Below are 21,737 nucleotides of genomic sequence, written 5' to 3'. Positions count from 1 at the left end.
TTCTCTAAATTTTCCCTCTTCATGGATGAATGCATCCAAAGCCATGGCTGCAAACATCTAAATGCTGTTGACTCTCAAAAGTTTATCTTCAGACCAGACATCTTCCCTGTGATCCAAACTCATATATTAAATAACTGACTTGACATCTTTATTAGAATGTCCAATATGCACAACAATTTCAACACAGACAATATAGAACTGTTAATCTCACCCCCAAAAAATCAATTTCACCTCAAAGCCCCAAGCCTAAGAATCTACTTGATCCTTTTCTTTTCATCACACCCTTTGCCAGCAAGTCCTAACAGCTCTATCTCCCCAAATCTACGTTTCACCATTTGTACTGTTATTTTTTTAGCCCAAGCCACCTTTATGTCACTCCTGGAACATAATAACTGCTTTCTCACTCATCTCCTACATTTTCACCTCTTATAATACAGTCCACCTTGTACCGAGCAACAAGAGTTACCTTTCTGAAATGCATATTAGATCATGTCACATCTCTACTTGAAGCTCTCTAAAGATTTCTCACTAAAAGCGAAGTCTAAAATTTCCACCCTGACCTATAAGGCCCTTAATGATCTTACCTCTCTACCTACCTCTCCGATCTTACCTATCTTCACCCTCGGTTCTATTTTCTATATCTGGCTATACTGTCCTTCTCACCTGTCCACTAACAGGCCAGTTTATTTCTCAGCCCTTTTTCACTTGCTTTTGCTGGAATGCTGTTCTCTCAGGTCTTCTCATGGCTCATTTTCCAATATTCAGGTCTCAACTCAAATGACTCCTCCCAACCAAGGACAACTACTATCAAGCATATTGTTTTATCCTCTCCATAGTATATATCAATATCTGGATTTAAAAAAAATATTTGTTGTCTCTATCCTCACCCAATGCTCAGCTCCTTGAGAATTAAAGCTCTTGTCTTGCTCACATCTGTACCCTCAATACCCAGAACTCCCTTCCAGGCACACCAGTGGCAGTCAAATGGATTTTGACAGACTGAATAAAGTCTCCATAAGAATAATCCGAAGTAAATTATATTTTTCACCTCTGATGTTAAAGACCAGAGCTATGTGCCTGCTGATGTATTAAGGATCCAGACAGAGGACAAACAAGAAATAAAAGAGCCTATCTTTGCTTTTGAGTAATTCACAATGAATTGGAGGAGGAATAAAAAACCAACATAAGCCCAAGATACTAAAGATAACTGTTTACAAAGCAATCTATGAATAAACTTACTGTCATATAATATAAATTATATACATGGAGGGGTTATAAGTGTTGAGAATATGATAGAATTAGGAAAGGCGTCCTTAAAAGAGAATGATTTTTTGAGGCATATATTATCAATATCCTTTTACAGATGAGGGAACAGAGGCTTAGGCAGATTAAAGAATCCACCCAAGGTTAAAAACTAGGAAAAGAGTCAGGTTCAAGCAAGTCTCCTAATGTCAGAGCCCATTTTCCTCAGGAAATCATGTTTCTGCCGCTTCCTTATAACAAGAGCTAGCTACTCTGAAAGATACATCTAACAGAAGTAAGATTAGAAACTAAAAAAAAAAAAAAAAATGGAGCTGTCAAGGACATCTAGAAGTCTATGCAAGATTCAAAAGCAAAACTCCACCAATAATAAATGTTTACCCTGCCTTGGGTCTTTGGGTCTTGAATGATAAAACAGGTAATCGGTCTACCAAGACAAAACTGGCTGGTACCCACAAGACACTGAGATTGATGAAATGGAAACATACGAAAAAAAATAAGCAGTTAACAAAGGAGTCTTAAATTGTATTCAAAATATTTTTAGAATTGGAATATTTTAAGAAATTTCCATAAAAGCTTTCTACCTCACTAAAATCCAAGCTGTCCACTCTAAATGGATGTTATTAACTAACTGTGTGAGAAAAGGATGTTGCGAATATGTGTGAGTATACACACATGTACACGCATGTATGCGTGTACTCATATCCTTGTATGTGTGGATGAACAGTCGTCAATAAATATTTGCATTTAACATATGTGATGAAAATAGGAATAAATTCATGGAGAGATATTTTTAAAAATGGAATGAGCATGGAAATTAAAAAAGCATTAGAGAAGAGAAAGCAAATAAACCAAGGAGGCTATGTCAAAGATAAGGCAAAGACCAGATGTCATGGGACTTATATTATTATTAAGAAGCATTTACATTACTATTTTGGAAATTAAGGCCGGGCACGGTGGCTCACGCCTGTAATCCCAGCACTTTGTGAGGCCGAGGTGGGCAGATCACTTGAAGCCAGGAGTTTGAGACCAGCCTGGCCAACATGGTGAAACCCCATCTCTACTAAAAATACAAAAAAAAAAAAAAAAAATAGCTGGGTATGGTGGTGGATGCTGGTAATCCCAGCTACTTGGGAGGCTGAGGCACAAGGATTGCCTGAACCCAGCAGGCACAGATTACAGTGAGGTGAGATCACACCACTGCATTCCAGCCTGGGTGACAGAGTGAGACTCTGTTAAAAAAAAAAAAAAAAAAAAAAGAAAAGAAAGAAAATTAAGAAATCATTTTACTGTCTGAGAAAGTAGCTAATGTGATTATAGTGGCTGGAGGGGCAAACTAATAGCTTGCACATAATGTGTTCATACTTCATTTTTGGCATGTTTCATGGGAGAGCCATCAGGTCTTGTGTAGACATGCAAGGCTCTCCCAACTGGACTGAGGGCAAAACCCCTATCTGAATCATCTTGCATTTCCCCATCAAACTATGTTGAGTGCACTTGATCTAGTGGGGCTCAGTAACTAATAAACGGAACTGAACTAAATTAAAACACATGGAATGGATCTGAGCTGAAATAAATTGGAATGGTCAGGGATGGAAGTTACTTATTATCCTTAAAAATTTTGTTTCTTTAGATATCGGAATACTTTAGTAACTTCTGCTGTGCCTACAATGAACTTGGAGCAATAGCTTTCTTTTTACATTTTTACTAGCTGTACTTTCCAAAATGCCTGTAATATACTCAACAGTAGTATTATCTACTTTACACACAAAAGGACCTGACTCATAGAGAGGGGTAACGTTATTTTTCACAGGGTGACTTTTACACCGCTACTACCTCAAAGGAAGTCAGTGAAACAGAAGGGATTTGAACTCAAAGTCCAACAGCATTACTTTTCATCATCAAAGTTCATTTTAAAATATTCAATAGTAAAAAGAAAATTATGCAATGTGCAAATAAACATATTTGATAGTCCAAAAGAAAAGAAAACCACAAACCACAAAGATGACTGCTATTGCATCTTTTTTGTTTGTTTGTTTGAGACGGTCTCTCTCTGTTGCCCAGTCTGGAGTGCAGTGGCACAGCCTGGGCTCACTGCAACCTCCACTTCCTGGGTTCAAGCAATTCTCCTGTCTCAGCCTCCTGAGTAGCTGAGATTACAGGTGCCTGCCACCACACCCAGCTAATTTTTGTATTGTTAATAGAGATGGGGTTTCACCATGTTGGCCAGGCTTATCTCAAGCTCCTGACCTCAGAGATCCAAAGTGCTGAGATTACAAGCATGAGCCACCTGCGCCCAGCCATATCTTTTTCTTTCTAAAGGTAAACAGAGAACATGGTTCTCATCACAAGGCACAGAAAACAATTCAAATATATAAGCCTCTGTTGTGCAGTATGGGTAGGGATGATTTTGAAGAATGTTCATTCTTAGTCTAGTCCTACTATTGTGTTCATTATCCTAATAGCTTATATGTGGATGATTCTTCCTTGTCAAAGACAGCAAATAGGGCTTTCTTAGTCATCCTCAATAGTCCACTTAACTGTCTACCACAAATATTCTAGGTCCATCTGACAGTATTTCATTTCACAGTAAACCAACTTTTGTGAAGGACTCAAAAGGTATTTGTTTTAACAATTCAATCAAGTTTGCTTTCTAAAAAGGTTTGTCTTAAAAAGTAAAGGTTGTTTTCAGGATCATTTAAGTTTCAGACCTCATTTGTTGATACCTTATCTCTCAGAAACTTGTTTTTCAACCCAAACAAAACTAGTTATCTAGTCAAAGGTTTCAGTGGCTATTATTGTGTCAACAATCAAGACCCAATTATTGAGTAAGATCCTTAGAAAAAACAGAGTCACAGATAATTGTTAATTGATTTTTTTCTTATTTAACCATGGTAATTAAAATTTTTATAATATGCAATATGACTTGTCTCATAACTACAAAGAGGAAAAGTAAAATTAATCAAATGTCTTTGCTAAGTTAGCAAAGGAACTGTCACTTCAGTCAATCTTTAAAAATGACTTCAAATTACCGTGGCTCACACCTGTAATCCCAGCACTTTGGGAGGCCGAGGTGGGCAGATCATGAGGTCAGGAGATCGAAACCATCCTGGCCAACATGGTGAAACCCTGGCTCTACTAAAAATACAAAAATTAGCTGGACGTGGTGGCGTATGCCTGTAATCCTAGCTACTCGGGAGGCTGAGGCAGGAGAATCACTTGAACCGGGGAGTCAGGTTGCAGTGAGCCGGGATGTTGTCACTGCACTCCAGCCTGGTGACAGAGAGAGACTCCGTCTCAAAAAAAAAAAAAAAAGGACTTCAAATTAGACATGACACATGGAAATGAGATGTTCACTTATAGTTTAAATATAAAGTATGTGTGTGTGTGATCAATTATGGGGTCTTAGTAAAAACCTTGTTGGTATAAGTAGAGGTGTGCTCAGATTAATGACATACTAAGCAATATATTTAAGAGGTTTAAGGATTAATATGCCAAAGAGCTCACCTTGCCTGCTAACCAACTAGAAATAAATAAGTATCCCCCATGTCAAAGATAAACAGAAAAGGAATGAATTTCCATTAACACACATACCAACAGAGAACAAAGATTAAGAAAACATTTTATTCAAACTGCTCTAGGGGGTTTAATCATCTCAGTCTTAACTTTCACAACTCAACATATTCATTAAAGATAAATCAAGATATCCATTCTATCATATAAATACAATGCTAATAGCTTTGACTGGTAATATCAAGGTCACATATTATCAAATATAAATGCACTATTATCATCCCTTTTCTTCATCATTGAAGACAGACATAATAAATTGTAAAAAGGGGGCCCAAGTGAAGACTAGAAAGAATCTCTGTTAAAGAAATAGATTTTTGCAAGTTAATCCCAACTAACGTTTCAGGATTACTATGTGCCAGACATTATTCTGAGTGCTTTATGTCAATTAATTCTCATAATGATCCTATTATGTTAGTACTCTTATTACCTCCACTTCACGGATAAAGAAACCAACCAAGATGAAAGTGGGGTTTTATAAACAGGAACTCACCAAAGAAATTAACCCTATCTTAAGGTGATTTTGAAAGAAATTATGGTTAGTTATTAGATATTACGTAGAAGAGGAAAAATAGAGTTTCAGGTAGATGGAGAGGGGAAGAGGAAAACAGCAGATAGAAGGAGGAGAAAAAAGAAGAGGAGGGATAAAACTAAAAAAGAAAAAAGAATCTAACATCTCACAAACAATTCTAAAGAACATTCTAACAATCTTAACAACCCTCTGAGATAGGGATTAAGGGATTAACCCTATTTTATACATGAGAAAACTAAGGCTCATAAAAGTTAAGTGGCCATCCGAAATTCTGAACTCAAATATTTGTGATTCTAAAGTCCATGCTTGGCTGGGCACGGTGGCTCATGCTTACAATCCCAGCACTTCGGGAAACTGAGGGAGGAGGATCTCTTGAGCTCAGGAGTTTCAGACCAGCCTGGTCAACATAGCAAAACCCTAAGACCCTGGAAAAAAAAAAAAAAAAACCTTAAAAAAATAAAAACGTAAATAAATAAAGTCCATGCTTTTTTCCATAAGTCATGCTGCAAAAGAAAATAAAATTAAGGGTCAGGTGTGGTGGCTCACACCTGTCATGCCAACACTTTGGGAGGCCAAGGTGGGCGGATCACCTGAGGTCAAGAGTTCAAAACCAGCCTGGCCAACGTAGTGAAATCCTGTCTCTACTAAAAATATAAAAATTAGCCGGGCTTGGTGGCAGGCACCTGTAATCCCAGCTATTCGGGAGACTGAGGCAGGAGAATCACTTGGACCTGGGAGTCAGAGGTTGCAGTGAGCCAAGATGGCGCCATTGCACTCCAGCCTGGGGGACAAGAGCAAGACTTCATCTCAAAAAAAAAAAAAAGAAAGAAAGAAACATATCAATTTATTTTTTTGTGAACATTAATATATTTTATACCATATTGGGCAGATTCATTCAACTCCTTAGTGGATTTTATGTTTTGGTGTGTGTGTTTCATGTCAATCCCATACTGCTATGATTTGAATGTGTCCCCAAATTTCATGTATTAGAAACTTAATCCCCAAATTCATTATGTTGTTTGAGGGTAGGGCCTTTGGGAGATAATAAGGATTAGATTAGGTCATAGAGGAAGGCCCCCATGATGAAACTAGTGGCTTTGTAAGAAGAAGAAGACTTGAGCAGACACACACCCTCCCTCTTGCCATGTGATGTCCTTCACCATGGTACTATGCTGCCAGAAAGCCTTCATCAGATGTCAGCACCCAGAACCAGGAGCTAAATAAATTTATTTTCTGTATAAGTCGTCCCTGTTGGTATTCTGTTATAGCAACAGAAAATGGACTGAGACACACATGGAAATCACAGCTTCTAGATCCCATGTGATTTTAGTCTCAAAACATCCTAGGGCCTCCAGGTTGAATGGGGTAAAGTAGAAAGCTGGACAACTAAACTGGATGGCATGGAAGTGAAGTAATGTCCAGAGATGACCTAGAACAGATCAGTGCCAGCCTATGTATACAAGTGGAATAACTCTGGCGGCAGCTGCCAGTTCTGTGCAGCCCACATGAGTTGAAGGAGACCCCAGTTGGGACAAAAGGGGACAAGTTTCCCTCTCCACAGAGAGGGGGCTTTCAATAATTTCACTTTGTCAAGTGGGTTTGGATTCAAGACACGGGGAAAGAGATCTAAATCAGGAAACCAAGACAAAAGCCAAGTTTGGACAAGTAAAATAGGAGGTTAAAGGGAAGGCTATGATCCTAAAAGCACAGGAATAATTAATAATAAGTCTGGAGTAGCAGCCAAAAAATTTCACACTAATGGGTTGGTGGAACAAAACTACTGCTGTGATTTACTTGTGGCTTTATTGAGGACTGACCCAGAAACTCAGGAAAGACTGAGTTTGTCCACTTGGGGCATGAAGAACTTCATCTGAAAAAAGTTAAGCAAGACAGGAATTCAAAGGAAGCCTGATGTCATAGAACACACACTTGTGAAAAATTATGATTAGGTTATATAAAGTTAATAAAAAATTTAGAGCCAAAGCTAACTAAAGAAACCAAAACCCAATCTGCTACAGAGGCAACAGAAGATCCAATTCCTCTCATGTAACAAAATAGATAAGAATATTATCAAGGACAGATGGAATCTGTTGCCAATCTAAGGGCAAGTTAGCAAACTAAAATTCAAAAGCCTCATATTGTATTGCCTAAATTGACACTTGAAAATGTCACAGATGTCACACTGGAATTAAGGAACTTCAAATGGCAGGTCAAATAACCAGGAATGAAATCTGCAATCTCATGTTTAATTAGCAGTTGCCAACCTTCACTTTAGGACAGGACAGGTGAAGACTAACAGACCAACACGCTACTCAAAGAGAAGTGTTTTGTGTTGAACTGAGTTGAAAGCAAGCAAAATAAACACCTTAGAAACTCACTTATTTTCAAGAAACATGAACTAGTTATGGTCTTGTGTTTGATTTACCATCATTGGCTTGGAATAATGTGCTGGGAAAATATCTACTTCATCCTAATACATTGTGTCTTTACATAGATATAGGTGAAAAGTTAAAATTAAATATCAATATATCTTTTTCTGGAAAACATCCTCAGTACCATAATGCTTACCCATATATTCTGGGTGAGCAGCACTATTCACTCTCATCAATTCCAATAAACACTCTTTGGTAAAGTCAGTGTTCATCAGTAGAAATGAAACATTATAAAGAATCAAAGGAGACAGCATAGTTCCTATAAAAATGAAATTAATGCCCTTACTAAACAATAAAGTCATGTCAATTAAATCACTGATATATTGAATTTAATGCATATTGTACTGAGTTATTGAAATAAAGCAGATGGTGTATAATATTTAGCATGTTACTCAAAATGCCCTTCCTTAATATAAAGATGGACAAATTCTTTTTTTTTTTTAAAACAGAGCCTGGCTCTATCACGCAGGCTGGAGTGCAGTGGTATGATCTCAGCTCACTGCAACCTCGGCCTCCCGGGTTCAAGTGATTCTCTTCCGCCAGCCTCCCAAGTAGCTGGGATTACAGGTGCCTGCTGCTATGCTCAGCTGATTTTTGTATTTTCAGTAGAGATAGGGTTTCACCATGCTGGCCGGGCTGGTCTCGGACTTCTGACCTCAAGTGATCCGCCCACCTCAGCCTCCCAAAGTGCTGGGATTACAGGCGTGAGCCACCACACGAGGACCAAGATGGACAAATTCTTATGCTATGTGTTAGAGGGGTAAATATCAAGCTACTAAAGGGTATCAACATACTGATTACAACAATTTCAAAAAACTGTAGGTACACATATTAAAACAGACTAAAAAGAAATATAGCAAAATGCTAGTAGTAATTGTATTAGGGAATTATGATTGTTTTTCTTATCTTTTCCTGATAATTTTTCTAATGTGATTAACCTATTTCAATAATAGGAAAAAACTGAATAAAAATAACTTTCTTATGGAATTATAAACTGATTTAAGATCATTAGACAGGCTTACAAGATATACTTTCAGACAGGCTTACAAGATATACTTGCTGGTTCTAAATATCAGTCTTGTTCTAAAATGCCTTCAGGCAAGTCTTTATATAAGTTCTATTAATGAGTATTGCAGGCACATTGCCCCAGTAGCTCCAGGTCCCAGAAAAAAAAATTTATCAAAAAAGTTAATGTATAATTAAAATTTTTATATTATTACTTCTGCTCCTTTTACTCAGTTTACCCCTTACAGTGCTCTTTAATCCACAGCCTAGTGTAATACTTCTTGCCAAGGTTGATGAAAGGAAGTAAAAGGAAAGCATTAGAAATATTTCCAAAAATCTGGTGCAACCTAATTCAGAAGGAAAATTCACATTTTTACTATCCACTTTAGTTACCATTCTCTTACATTAGGTTAAGCAACTAGTAAAAAGTATAACTCAAAACTACTGTTAATCTCACAAAGGATATGCTAGTAACTTTACAAACACGAAGAACTATACTAATTAAAAGGCTTTGTGGAAAAAGAAAGAATAAAAATAGTGAATTCTAATAAACTATAAAAGGATGAATTTGATAGAGTAGAGCAGTATGGCATGTAATTTATATATTGAAAGCAAAAGAAAACGGGGAGACTAGATAGAATAAGGATCTTGGAAGTATTTATATATACTGTTATATCACTTATAGTGGTGTAAGTAAGAGATACTCAAAAAGCAAAAGAACAGATACCAGATACAGACATCTTTAAAGCACTTTACAAATTCAAGTTATAGGTTGTACATCAGAGAATAACTAATCCAATTGCTAGAGTTTGGAATATAATCAACATGCCCATCGTTGGTGTCCTAGTCCATTTTGTGGTGCTATAACAAAATACCACAGACTGGGTTATTTATAATGAACAGAGATGTATTTCTTACAGTTCTGGAGGCTGGGAACTCCAAGGTCAAGAGGCCTGCATCTGGCACGGTCTTTCTTGCTGCCTCATCCTAAGGCGGAAGGCAGAAGGAAAGAGAGCATGCACAAGAGAACAAGAGGGGACTAAACTATTTTATAACAAAGCCACTCTCAAGAAAATGAAACTACTCCCTCAATAATGACATTAATCCATTAATGAGGGCAGAGCCCTCATGAACTAATCACTTCTTAGGCTCCACTTCCCAACATTGTTGCATAGGGGATTAGTTTCCGACACATGATCTTTCGGAGGGACACATTCAAACCATAACAGTTGGTTATACCAACTTTATCTAATAATATTACTACCTATGTTTGTATAAAAACCATTTTTCAAGTGCTTTCACATGGTTGTCTCATGATCCTTTCTCAAATCCAGGGGAGAATTACTGAGGGAAAACCAAATTTATCAGGGGTAAGAGTCTAAACCAAAACAGTTTTCTAACCATGCAATGCTCATTTTATTATAGCACATTGCCTTCAATTACTTTAATGCCTCCAGCTTATGTGATTCCAGTACACAATGAACACTCATTAATTATATATTATATGAATGAACTTTGATCCAAAAAAGTAAATAAGAAGGAATACAATTGAGGCTAGAGATGCCCTGTGCCTCATTAGTACCATGTGATCAATATGCCACATCATAATAAACTACAGCTTGACTCTCCAAGGTCTCTTGTTCCCACTTGCTGAAAGATAAAGACTTATTTAGAACAACTCCTAGCTGACTTAGTAGTTGTATCAAATAATGTGGATATCTATTCTGAAAAAAATGTAATTCCTTCATCATATTGAGAGATCTATGATATTATCAGGCCTACGTGACAGACACAACTCTCCAAAGTTGAGAATAATTCAAATCCAGTCTCAAAAGGTAACATCTTACTACACACTAAGATACCCAAAAAATGGGGAATAAACCTTGAGCTGTCCTTGATGTTTTTAGCCTCTGGGTGGGTCCATGATCCCCACCATTCCACAACTAAGTTTGAACATTTTTCTTGGTTATTTCCTCTTACTGAAGAAGCAGATGGATGTGCCCAAGTAGATTGACCCTGGGGTTAAATCCTGAATGACCTTTATTACAGTCTGGGAACTCAGATATCTACTTGTCTCAAGTCAATAATCCAATGTCCTTCAAATGTTCTATTGTAATAGTGCTTAAATATTCTTTGAGTTTTTGAACATTTCAAGCCATTTCCTATTGGAATTTCAGAGGGAGAGAAAGAAGAATCATATATGGCAGGTCTAAGACCCCAAATGGCAGAAATTTTTCTGCATGACATCAGTCTAGAAAAGCTTTGTGTAGATGTGGGATTTAGGATGCTTTTGGGGTGACAGGCCTCCATTACAATCAAAATGTACTCTGTATTTCCTTCTGAAATGGGTCTGGTTAAGAACCACCTAATTAGTGAAGTAACACTCAAAAGGAGGTCTTTTTAAACCACTCAGATTTCTGCCTCCATCTTCCATTCCAGATGCCAAAAAATACGCCTCACTCCACCCCATGCCCACCCCACACTCCAGCCACCTTCCGTTTAGTGAGGTTGTTATTACTGCAATGTGCCATAATCCTTTAGTCTGTTGGAGTAAAGTATTAAGAACCAAAGTGGGAGGAAGCAGGGAAGCCACATGTCTCAGGCCTGGAATTCACTAAAGAATTTCTATTTACATGTTTAAAATTATTTTCAAATTAGACTACATATGAATTTTATTTCTGTGGTTGTTGTGAAAGCATTAATGTGCTACTTGCAAATGTTAAAAACAGTCTACATTTTTTTATAACTCAGTTCTGGCATTTCTTTATATTTTAATATACCAGAAACCTCAAAATTCAGACCTGGGTTTCTACCCCTGCGGTTCCTCTCCCTTTACTTCTGAGAGATCTTTGTTAGAATCACTGATCAAGTTCCTACTACTGAGGTGCTTCTAAAGTCAAAATAATGGGTTGACAGTGAGCGACCTTATCTAAATGTCAAACTAAAATTATATAAGGAATGCTTAAGGGATTAAAATTGTAGGTTATTTTAATATAAAAATTATTTCTTCGATGTATGTTAGCAAAACACGAAGTCCTAGAAAATCCACAGCACTAATCAAGAAGACTTGAGCTACTAGTCATGTGACCTCAATCAATTCCTTTTAACTTTTCTGGGCCTCTAACACCTCAACTATCTCGAAGAAGGGGCCTCAACCAATTAATCCTTTCAAGATCCCTTTCAACTTTAAAATCTATCTCATCAATAATTATAAGGGTTTACTATATTTTATATATATATATATATATATATATATATATTTTTTTTTTTTTTTTTTTTAGACAGGGTTTCACTGTTACCCAGGCTGGAGTGCTGTGGCTATTCACAGGAGTGATCACAGCACACTGCAGCCTTGAATTTCTAGCCCCAAGCGATCTTCCCACCTCAGCCTCCAAGTGGCAGGGACTACAGACACACACCACAATGCCAGCTTTAAACATTTTTAATAATTGCAAAAAAAGAACAAGGTAACCTCAAAAATTATTCTTAAACCTTCAGAAAGATCTCATAATAATTGTATGGTATCATGAAAACTGTCCCTTTGGCTTGGCTGTCATTTGCTTCAAATAATGCCTGAGCCACGGGAAAACTATTTTAACACTCTGAGAAGATTAAATAGTTAATCCATTGGGAAACCAAGTTGAATCCACAAATCCCCTTTCCAAAGAGAAGCAGTGAAAATAACAACAACTTTGTTCTATTTTGAATAAAATTGTTCTAATGATATACAGCAAACAAATACTATCATCTGCCGTGCATTTTTATTGATATGTTTTTCTTCCTAATCTGAAACTCAGATTATGTCAGGCCACATGTGATTTTGACAGAAAGCAACTATTTATAAGTCCAAGACTCATCTTTGAGCTGTAACATGTCTTGGGGAAAAACACTTAAAACAATGCATATTCCAAGTCAATTTATTTGAGGAGAAACTGATGAGAATTGGAAGATTGGGCATATTATAGTATTAACTGCTACGATCATTTCTGCTTTCATGGTTTCACTAAACTGGAATTTCTAGTGCATCATTCACTACCCCATAATTAGGCATCAAAATATTAACCAATTAGCAGGTAAGATGGCAAGAGCTCAAGGGGTAGTAATAATTAGACATGAAACCTGAAGTTCCATTGAGTCCCAAATAACAAACAGGTCCACTACTTAATAAACCATATCTGAAGAATGACTATCAACCCACATTTTGTAAATGAAATTATTTCATTGACTTTCTACTTGCATTATCTGCTGGCTTTTCAGTCTACTCTCTTTCATTTCCATTACTCCTCATCCAAATACAAAGACATATAAGTAGGGCATGATATAAGGAATATCCTCCTAATGCATTGGCATTTTGTATCATTGTCTGTGAGAAATGTATGAACTAAAAAACGTCATTGAGAAAAATAAGAGAGAAACAAAAACTCAAATCTAACAATTATCTTTCATTTCTGGTATGTGCTATTGATTCTGTTGTGTGTTCATTCCCATATATTTCGTGTGTTTAAAAAGCATTGTACTGCTAGATCTAAGCTCCATGAAAGCAAGGACAACATACGTCATGTGTGTTGTGGTAGGAAAGTGTCTGGCATGTAATAGGCACTTAAAGATTTGTTGTATTAAGGATGAAAGGAATAAATAACCAAACACCAAATAACCATCTATTTCCATAAAATAAATGTTTCTCAGAGGTCTTACTCATTTGCTTCCATATTTTTTGAACATTAAACTGTTTCGAATAATTTACCTCACATGTATATCTAGAGTTTCAACTTAAAAGATCCTTATTACATTGAAATTATTAAGTAAAATTTTTTAAAACATTTGGAAGTATGTTTCAGAGCACAGCAATAGATATCAGAAACCTGAGTTTGAGTTCCAATTCTGTTACTTAGTGGTGAATAAACCTTGAGACACATTTTTCTCCTCTGTAAAACAGAGATAATAACAGCTGCCCAGGCTATCTGATAGGATTTTAATGTAGAGCCAATAAAATATTATTCATTTGTATTATAACCAGAATGGGACAAAGAGACCATTACAGCCTACATGTTTCTTCTTCAGTAATAAGGATACCTAAAGAAATTATATTATTAGGAAAGTCAAGTGTGAAATATTAAAATAGTTCCTTCCAGTTAATATAGAGGCATCATTAGTGCCTGCAGTTTGACTAACAACAACTAAAATCATATTTAACAGACTGCACATGAAAAGTTCTTACAACTCTTAATATCCTTAGGTTGACAAACCAGCATTGGGAAAAAGAAAAGTATAGTGAGCTCACATTGCAAATAAGTGCCAGTGACAGACCTAAAACTGAGCTTCTGAATGTCCAAATAGCCCCTAAGCCTGCTGAGCAATGCCACTCCTTAAATTGCTTTGGTAAGGTGAAAACCTAGCAAACTGAAACATAAATTAGACCACATTACACACTAATCCAAACTCACTGTCAAGGATAGGTACAGTTCTCTGATAAAGCCAGGCAAGGAAATTTTAGTTTCTATATACAGAGAATAACACAAAAACACAAAGGTCCTTTCTGTATCTCCCATTTTCACCAAACTCTTGACATATTTTGCAAGCTAAAGTTCTTGGAAAGGAAAAACATTTCAAAGTTATCGTGTCAGAAGAGATAAGGAAGAGAAAGGAACACATCCTCTCATAATGTATTAGATTTAGAATGTGAAATGTTTGACTTTATCATTTTGAGTTAACTGTTTGGTTAAATTCAGTATACTTAGATAATAAGAATAGATTCTACATTGTACTTTATTGTTCATTTTTGTTGGCAGCATCTATCTAAGCCATCCATTCAACTTACCACATTTCCTAGGAAATCAGCTACCTGATTATTGAGTCAAAATCCATACCTTCCTACACCCATGAACTCAGAGGAAAAAAAGTGTTGCTGTTGAATCACATCTTACATCTTACATGTATATATATACTTGTGTGCGTACATGCATATCCACTCTAAAACCAGATACCCAATATTTTAGTATTTTCTTAATCGAAGGATGTGATTAGTCCATGATGGGGTGTCTGTGAAAAGTTTTATTCTAAATGTATTCCTCACATTTTTAAGTTATAGTGCAGTGGTATCCAATGGACACATACAATGTGAAAGTTAATTTTAATTATATTTTATTTAACTCAATGTAAGCAAAGTATTATCATTTCAACATACAGTCAATATAAGAATTGAAATATTTACATTCATTTCTTCAGAGTAAGTCTTTGAAAGCCAATGTACATCTATTACACTTACAGTTCTAGTCAATACGTACACTAAATTTTCATCAGAAATACTTGTATCACTATTTCGATTTCAAAACTTTACAGCTGAAAAAGTAGATCCAAGTTGTTCGAAATATACTTAAAAGTTTATGATAACTGGATGAAGGACCAGTTTTTAAATTTAAATTTTAACTCATTTAAATTAAATTAAAAATTTAGTTCCTCAGTAGCATTAATCATAATTCAAGCACTTAATAGCCACATGGGGTTGGATAGCAAGGGCTGTTATCCAAATCCATATCTATCTCAATGAAAGAAACCCCACAGAACATCTCAAATATACTGTAAAAAGGTATTTTTGGAAATTGAATAAAAATTGTTCTCCCTAAATGAGAATCTTTCTGTTTAACATCTTTCTCCCAAAGCCTTAAATGACCCATTTCCTTATCTTGAGAAATCTACAATAGAGTCATCAGCTTTAACATACTAATAAACCTCTAATAAAACATAAGCACCTCTAGGATGCATTTCCACAATTATATTATTCATTAAAGGAAAAAAGCAGGTCAAATGCTTTTGTTGATTTTGTATATAGACACACGATTTTGTATTGATTTATTTATTCTGCTGAGGAACCCTTCTCAAACTGAAGGGTAGGGTAACAGGAAGCTGGAAAGATTAAATAATTTGAGGAAATATTTTAGTAAGTTCAGGTCCTGTCTTAGTTCTATCTTTTCTAGCAATATCAAAATATGAATAACCTGTGAAAGCCATTCATTTGTAAATGAACTAATACAAAATCAAGAACAGGCAACTGACCCAAAGCTAAGTGAAACTTTGCAAAGCCATGTTCTTGCCTCTCACTTCTGCAGGGTTAATGGTTAAGAACTTGGGCTACTGAGTCAAGCTATCTGGGTTGGAACCCTGGCTCTCTCATTTGTTACCAATTTAACTTTGGATGGTTTACTTAATCTTTCTGTGCCTCATCTGTAAATGGCCATAATAACAGGACCTAAGTCACAGATTGTTATGAGAAATAAATAAGACTTTACATGAGATAAAACATCTTAACACAGCACTAATCCCGGCACACAGTATAAGTCAAACAATTACCACTACTTTTAGCCCAGAAATCAGGATAACAGAGACGGGTATATATCTTCAATAAATAATGGTTATAAATGAACAATATAAGTCCAAACACTTTATAAATACTAAAGTGCTATATGAGTATAAGCTATTTTTATCCTATATAAAGTAAGTTTACAAGGTAGCTCTGTTCAGAGAACAATGTATTTAATGAAAGAAATCCCCGATTTATCCAGGCGCAGTGGCTAATGCCTGTAATCCCAGCAATTTGGGAGGGACGGCTTGAGCCCAGGAGTTCAAGACCACCCTGGGAAACATAGGGAGGCCCCATATCTACAAAAATGTATAAAAATTAGCCAAGCAGGGTGGCACATGCCTGTGATCTCAGCTACTCAGCAGGCTGAGATTAGAGGATTGCTTGAGCCCAAGAGGTTGAGGCTGCAGTGAGCTATGATGGCACCACGACACTCTAGCCTGGGTGACACAGCAAAACCCTATCTCAAAAAAAAGAAAGAAGAAAGGAAAGAAGAGAGAAAGAGAAAGGAAAGAAGGAAGGAAGGAAGGAATCCTGAATTCAACAAATTGAATCTTTACAATATGGCTTACTAAGTTATGTTGAAGTTTTTATAAAGCCTTTCCCCAAAAATCAAACCCACATTCATTCACCTAAAAAGTCCTAACATACACACCAAAACAAAATACAAGTGATTTATCAGTCAGCATCACTTTAGGGTCATCCATGGCTCTACAGGCAAAGAAGCATCGGATTTAACAGAATGGTCAACAAACTGCCTTGTGATAGTCTAGAGAATTCACATATAAAAATCTCAAACGTCTAAAAACAGACAAATTGTCTGTTTTCAGTAATATTTTATGCACCTTCTTCACTTGCCTTGATCAGATCTCCTAACAAAATTGCCTCTTATTGGGTTTTCTGTCTTTTTCCTTCCCCTTTCTCCACCCTGGTGCAGTCATTAACTGGTATTAAAGGGCCAAAAGAGAGGTAGTAGCAGTGAATAGGAGAAACAGACTAATCTAACAATTGGATAAGTAGCCCTAGAATAACGAAGAAGGCCTAATTAAAACTTCAAAAGCCTTATAACAGTTGATTCTAACCAGTCATAAAATTTTGTCACCTCCCTGGGTGGTAAAAAAAAAAAAAAAAAAAAAAAAACACTTAAAAACTCATTTTATTATTTAAGTTAATTAAAGATACAAAGTATACGAAACAGCCATTACTACGCCTGACCCAAGATGTGTCACTAAAATAGTAACTATAGAAATGTTTAGAGGGGAGAATTTTTAGAATAATTTTCTGGAAAGACTACAAGACTGGGAGATTGTTAATAGTTCCTAATTCCTTGGAGTGTAGATTATTTTTATAATCCTTAAAGCATAAATAAGGAGAAGTGAATTAACAGTAGACTCTCAGAGCTGTGAAAGCCAAGCACTTACTCTAGGATGAATGCTTCATTAATTTTTCACACAGTGTGATGATGTTGCAATTTTCCATGAGCAACTATCAGAGCTTTCCTTCTTGATAAGTATCAAAACAGCCGAAATTACATCGAATACTCGTGCCTGTCATTGGCCGAAATATAATTTCAATACTAGGATGTACCTAGTATTTCCAGACTCACACCCTGGCCTGGGTAACGTTACGATTACATTGTATCCACCCTGCCTAATGTCAGTATGTTTCACACAGTCACCCATTTCACCCTTCCTCTGGCTAAAGAGTTTTCTTCCTTCTGTAGACCTCTCCCCAGTGGATTTTACCTTAAATTCCACTCCCATTCCAACACCCAAGAGGCTAGATCTGTCTCCTCTACCCACACGCGGGGGCATGTCTAGATCCCCGTGATGCTGAAAAAGATGTCCCATTTGCACAGACATCAGAACCCGAGTGGGCGCGCGGCGGGCCCTGCGGTCGCCGGCGCTGACAGTCAGATGCTTTGTCTCCTGCCTGGGAAGGCCGGAGCTGCATGGACACGTATGACAGACATTCTAGAACTAATAAAAAAGAACACCACAGCCCCGCGCACAGGCAGCTCCTCCTGGACAGGCGATAGCCCAAGGCGGCCAGACCTGAGGTGACTGATCCCGCGAGGGGACGGAGGGGAGTGACGAGGGCTTTTCCCCCAGATAAGTCAAGACGCCCCCCAGGGACCCGGCGCCGCGCAGCCGCCAGCCACCTGCAAACACAGACGGCATGAGGGCGTCGCAGTCGCCCTGCCAGCACCCGGCCGCGCGTGCCAGGCCGGCGGGGACTCACTGCCTCAGTTTCCTCAGCCGCCGAACCCGGCCGGGACGCCCCTCAGGTCGCTCCACCCCGGTAGCCGGTGCTCCGCGCCACAGCCAGGTCCTTGCCGCGCCCTCAACCCGCCGCCCACCGCCCGCCGCCCGCCGCCGGCAGACCGTCCTCACCTGACAGCCACCCGCACGGAGCTCTCGTCCGGGGCGCCCAACATGCTGGCGGCGGGCAGCGATCGGGCCGTTGGGCCTCGGCACCGCAGAGCTGAGGCGCCACCGGGGCCGCGGGACTCGGGCGCAGTAGGCTGGGGCGTCTGCGGGCGGGCGGCCGGCTCACCTCCGCCGCGCTCCAGCCATGTTGGGCGACTGAATGGAAAGGTGGCGGCGGCGCTGAGGCAGCAAGAGGAGGAGGTGATTCACGGCTCGCGGGCGCCCGCCCCTTCTCCACCGCTCACCCCCCAGGATCTGGGGCGGGGACAAAGCGCGCTTGAACGGCGAGCGCGCCTGTGGAGAAGCCAACAGGCCGCCAGCGGCCTCAGGGCGGCCGGGTGAGTGCGCCCTGCCCCCTCCGGTGGGGACGCGGCCTCCCAGCGGCCAGGCTGGGGACTCCACGCCCGCCAGGGCGCTCCGGGCTCCTCGCCCCGCACTGCGTCAGCCGCCGCCGCGCGGCTCGGCCCCACCTCGCCCTCCCCCAGCCTGCGCCCCGCCCTGCCCTCGTCGGGACACTGCCTGGCGCTGCTGGGCAGGGAGGCGAGGGGGAGGGATGCCTGCCGCCGGCTGCCCTCGCCCGAGGGCGACCAGCCTGTGCGCCCTTCCAGGCTCTTCTGGGAGAAGGAAGCAGCTAGTGCACGCGCTGCTGCCAGGTCCCTTCTCAAATCGAAGCTTGATTCAGCGGCGCGCCGGGAGCCAGCCAGCTGCTGCTGCGGTTCGGCTTTGTGTCCCACGCATAGCCTTATTGTCCTCTCTGCAGCTTGGACTTTGACCCCCTTCCCTAGCCCCCAGCTGAACGCCCTCCCTCCTCCCTCCCCGGAGTCGGTCATTCATGCTAAACGGACTCCCGGGTTTGTCCACTGTCTCTGGACAGCTGGGCTGTTCTACAGTTCATCGCCCGTTTACCAGCTCGGGTGGGATATGGAAATGATTTACTCGAGACTCCTGAATGCTTTTCTGTTCAATCATTTGTACACTGGTAAATGAACTGCACCCTGGTACTGCCAAGTGTTCCCAGAACTGAATATATCCACCAAGACCTGCTGTGTAGTAAATCCTTCCAAATTGATTTTCTTTCCCTTCTGGCCTTTAAAAAGCACCTCCCAATCCCAGGATTCTCTCAACATTGACCCATTGTGGTTTCTGTTTGTCACTATTGTGCTTCCACATGCCTTCAGATAGCTCTGTGGAAACAGCCTTTATTAGCTTTGCCACAGAGTATCTTTTGTGGACTGCTCCATACATCTCTATAAACAAACATGTGGCTTCATACAAAATAGTATCACAAATTAAATGGCACTATCCAAATAAAGGCACTACCTCAAATGCCTGCAATCTACAATCACATACCTAATCATCTTGTTCAGCAGTGATACAGCAGTGTGGCTCAGAGAAGGCTGCAACACTTTGGGAAAAACAAGAAGTGTTTGATGATTTAAACCCATGGGAAGGCCGATGGGGTATATAATTATAGATAGTTTTAAATTTATTCTGTCCCTTAATCTCACTACCCCTAAATCTTAACAGACATGTAACTGGGAGGTAAAGAGGGCAGAGATGCTGAGTATCCATCTATAGATCAAATTGGTGGGAAAGCTCTCCTCTGGCTACTCTTTGGAGGGCCTTTCCTAGCCTCAAAATTTATCCATCAACAAATCAGAGCTGCATTTCACCCTGCCCTGGCAAGCCCATATCTGGGTGGATCTGGGCTGGCCACCTTGCTTCTTTTGTTGATGAAAGCTGCAAGGAAAGCAAGAATGGCCCAGCACATTTAACAAGAAAACTAAAGAGAAATTTGTATAATTAAGATCCTCTTTTTTAAAAAAGTTTTTTTATTTTATTTTATTTTGAGACAAAGTCTTGCTCTGTCACCAGGCTGGAGTGCAGTGGCGTGATCTCGGCTCACTGCAACCTCTGCCTCCGGGGTTCAAGCGATTCTTCTGCCTCAGCCTCCTGAGTAGCTGGGACTACAGGCGTGTGCCACCATGCCCAGCTAATTTTTGTATTTTTAGTAGAGACAGAGTTTCACCATATTGGCCAGGCTGGTCTTGAACTCCTGACCTTGTGATCCATCCGCCTCGGCCTCCCAAAGTGCTGGGATTACAGGCATGAGCCACCACACCCAGCCTATTTTATTTTTTGAGACAGCGTCTCGCTCTGTCGTCCAGGCTGGAATGCAATGGTGTGATCTCAGCTCACTGCGACATCGACATCCTCCTCCGGGGTTCAAGGGATTCTTGTGCCTCAACCTCCGGAGTAGCTGGGATTTCAGGCATGTGCCAACACATCCAGGTAATTTTTGTATTTTTAGTAGAGATGGGATTTCACCATGTTTACCAGGCTGGTCTCAAATTCCTGACCTCAAGTGATCCGCCCACCTCAGCCTCCCAAAGTGCTGGGATTACAGGCATGAGCTACCTCACCTGGCCAAAAAAAGTTCTCATTTTAAATAACAATAGTATACATATATGTCTCAGTAAGGGGAGTCACAAACACAAATGCCTACAGGAGCCAGGCAGGTAGCTCAAAAGAGCAGAGCAAGATGAATACTATGATAAAGGTGAGGACTATCATAAAATAGAGACACAGGCCCCTTCCAAAGGCGGTGGCCATCCTCAGCTCTGGCTGAATATTGCCTTGATGAAATGCAAATCCAATGCTGCCAAGATTTTTATTTCTTGTATATATGTTGCTTCTCAAGAAAAAGAGAAAAACAGATCTTTATGAAAAAACTCCTTAGTTTTAAACACCAACGACTAATTCAGCACAATATTTACATGTGCTGCAAACCAGTCAAAATATGTCTCAGGCCAACTTTAGTCCCAAGACACCAGGCTGGAACTTCTGGACAAAATATTAGCACCAATAACAGCTGTGGCTTTGGGTTCATATTGCACATGGTTTCAGGAAGAGGCAGTGTAGAAATTCAAATTCTCATTAATGACCTAGTCAGTAATTTTTCCCCAAATTTCTAAAGTTGTAAAATTAACATACTATTTTGTATTTAGTTCCAATTCATTTACAGCTGCTATAACACCTTTCCTTATGACTCCTCTTTTTTTTTTTTTTTTACTGAGACGGAGTCTCGCTCTGGAGTCTCGCTCTTTCGCCCAGGCTGGAGTGCAGTGGCACCATCTCGGCTCACTGAAAGC

At 39.4% G+C, this 21,737-nt stretch overlaps 1 protein-coding gene across 17 annotated transcripts in view; it reads right to left on the bottom strand.

Moving 5' to 3' along the window:
• KIF21A (kinesin family member 21A) overlaps positions 1-19,023 on the bottom strand; it is a 149,883-nt gene extending 130,860 nt beyond the window's left edge. For all 17 annotated transcript variants that reach the window (XM_034936028.3, XM_034936029.3, XM_034936030.3 and 14 more), the window contains exon 1: positions 18,550-19,023. In XM_034936028.3, coding sequence (XP_034791919.1) covers positions 18,550-18,593 — 44 coding nt within the window. In that variant the 5' untranslated portion in view covers positions 18,594-19,023. The remainder of the gene's footprint in view (positions 1-18,549) is intronic.
• Positions 19,024-21,737: the final 2,714 nt, after the last annotated feature.

This window comes from Pan paniscus, chromosome 10, assembly GCF_029289425.2.
Source record: "Pan paniscus chromosome 10, NHGRI_mPanPan1-v2.0_pri, whole genome shotgun sequence".
In the NCBI taxonomy this organism is placed as follows: Eukaryota; Metazoa; Chordata; class Mammalia; order Primates; family Hominidae; genus Pan; species Pan paniscus.
The sequence above is the reverse complement of the archived record's forward strand: the minus strand, read 5'-3'. Positions and strand labels throughout refer to the sequence as shown.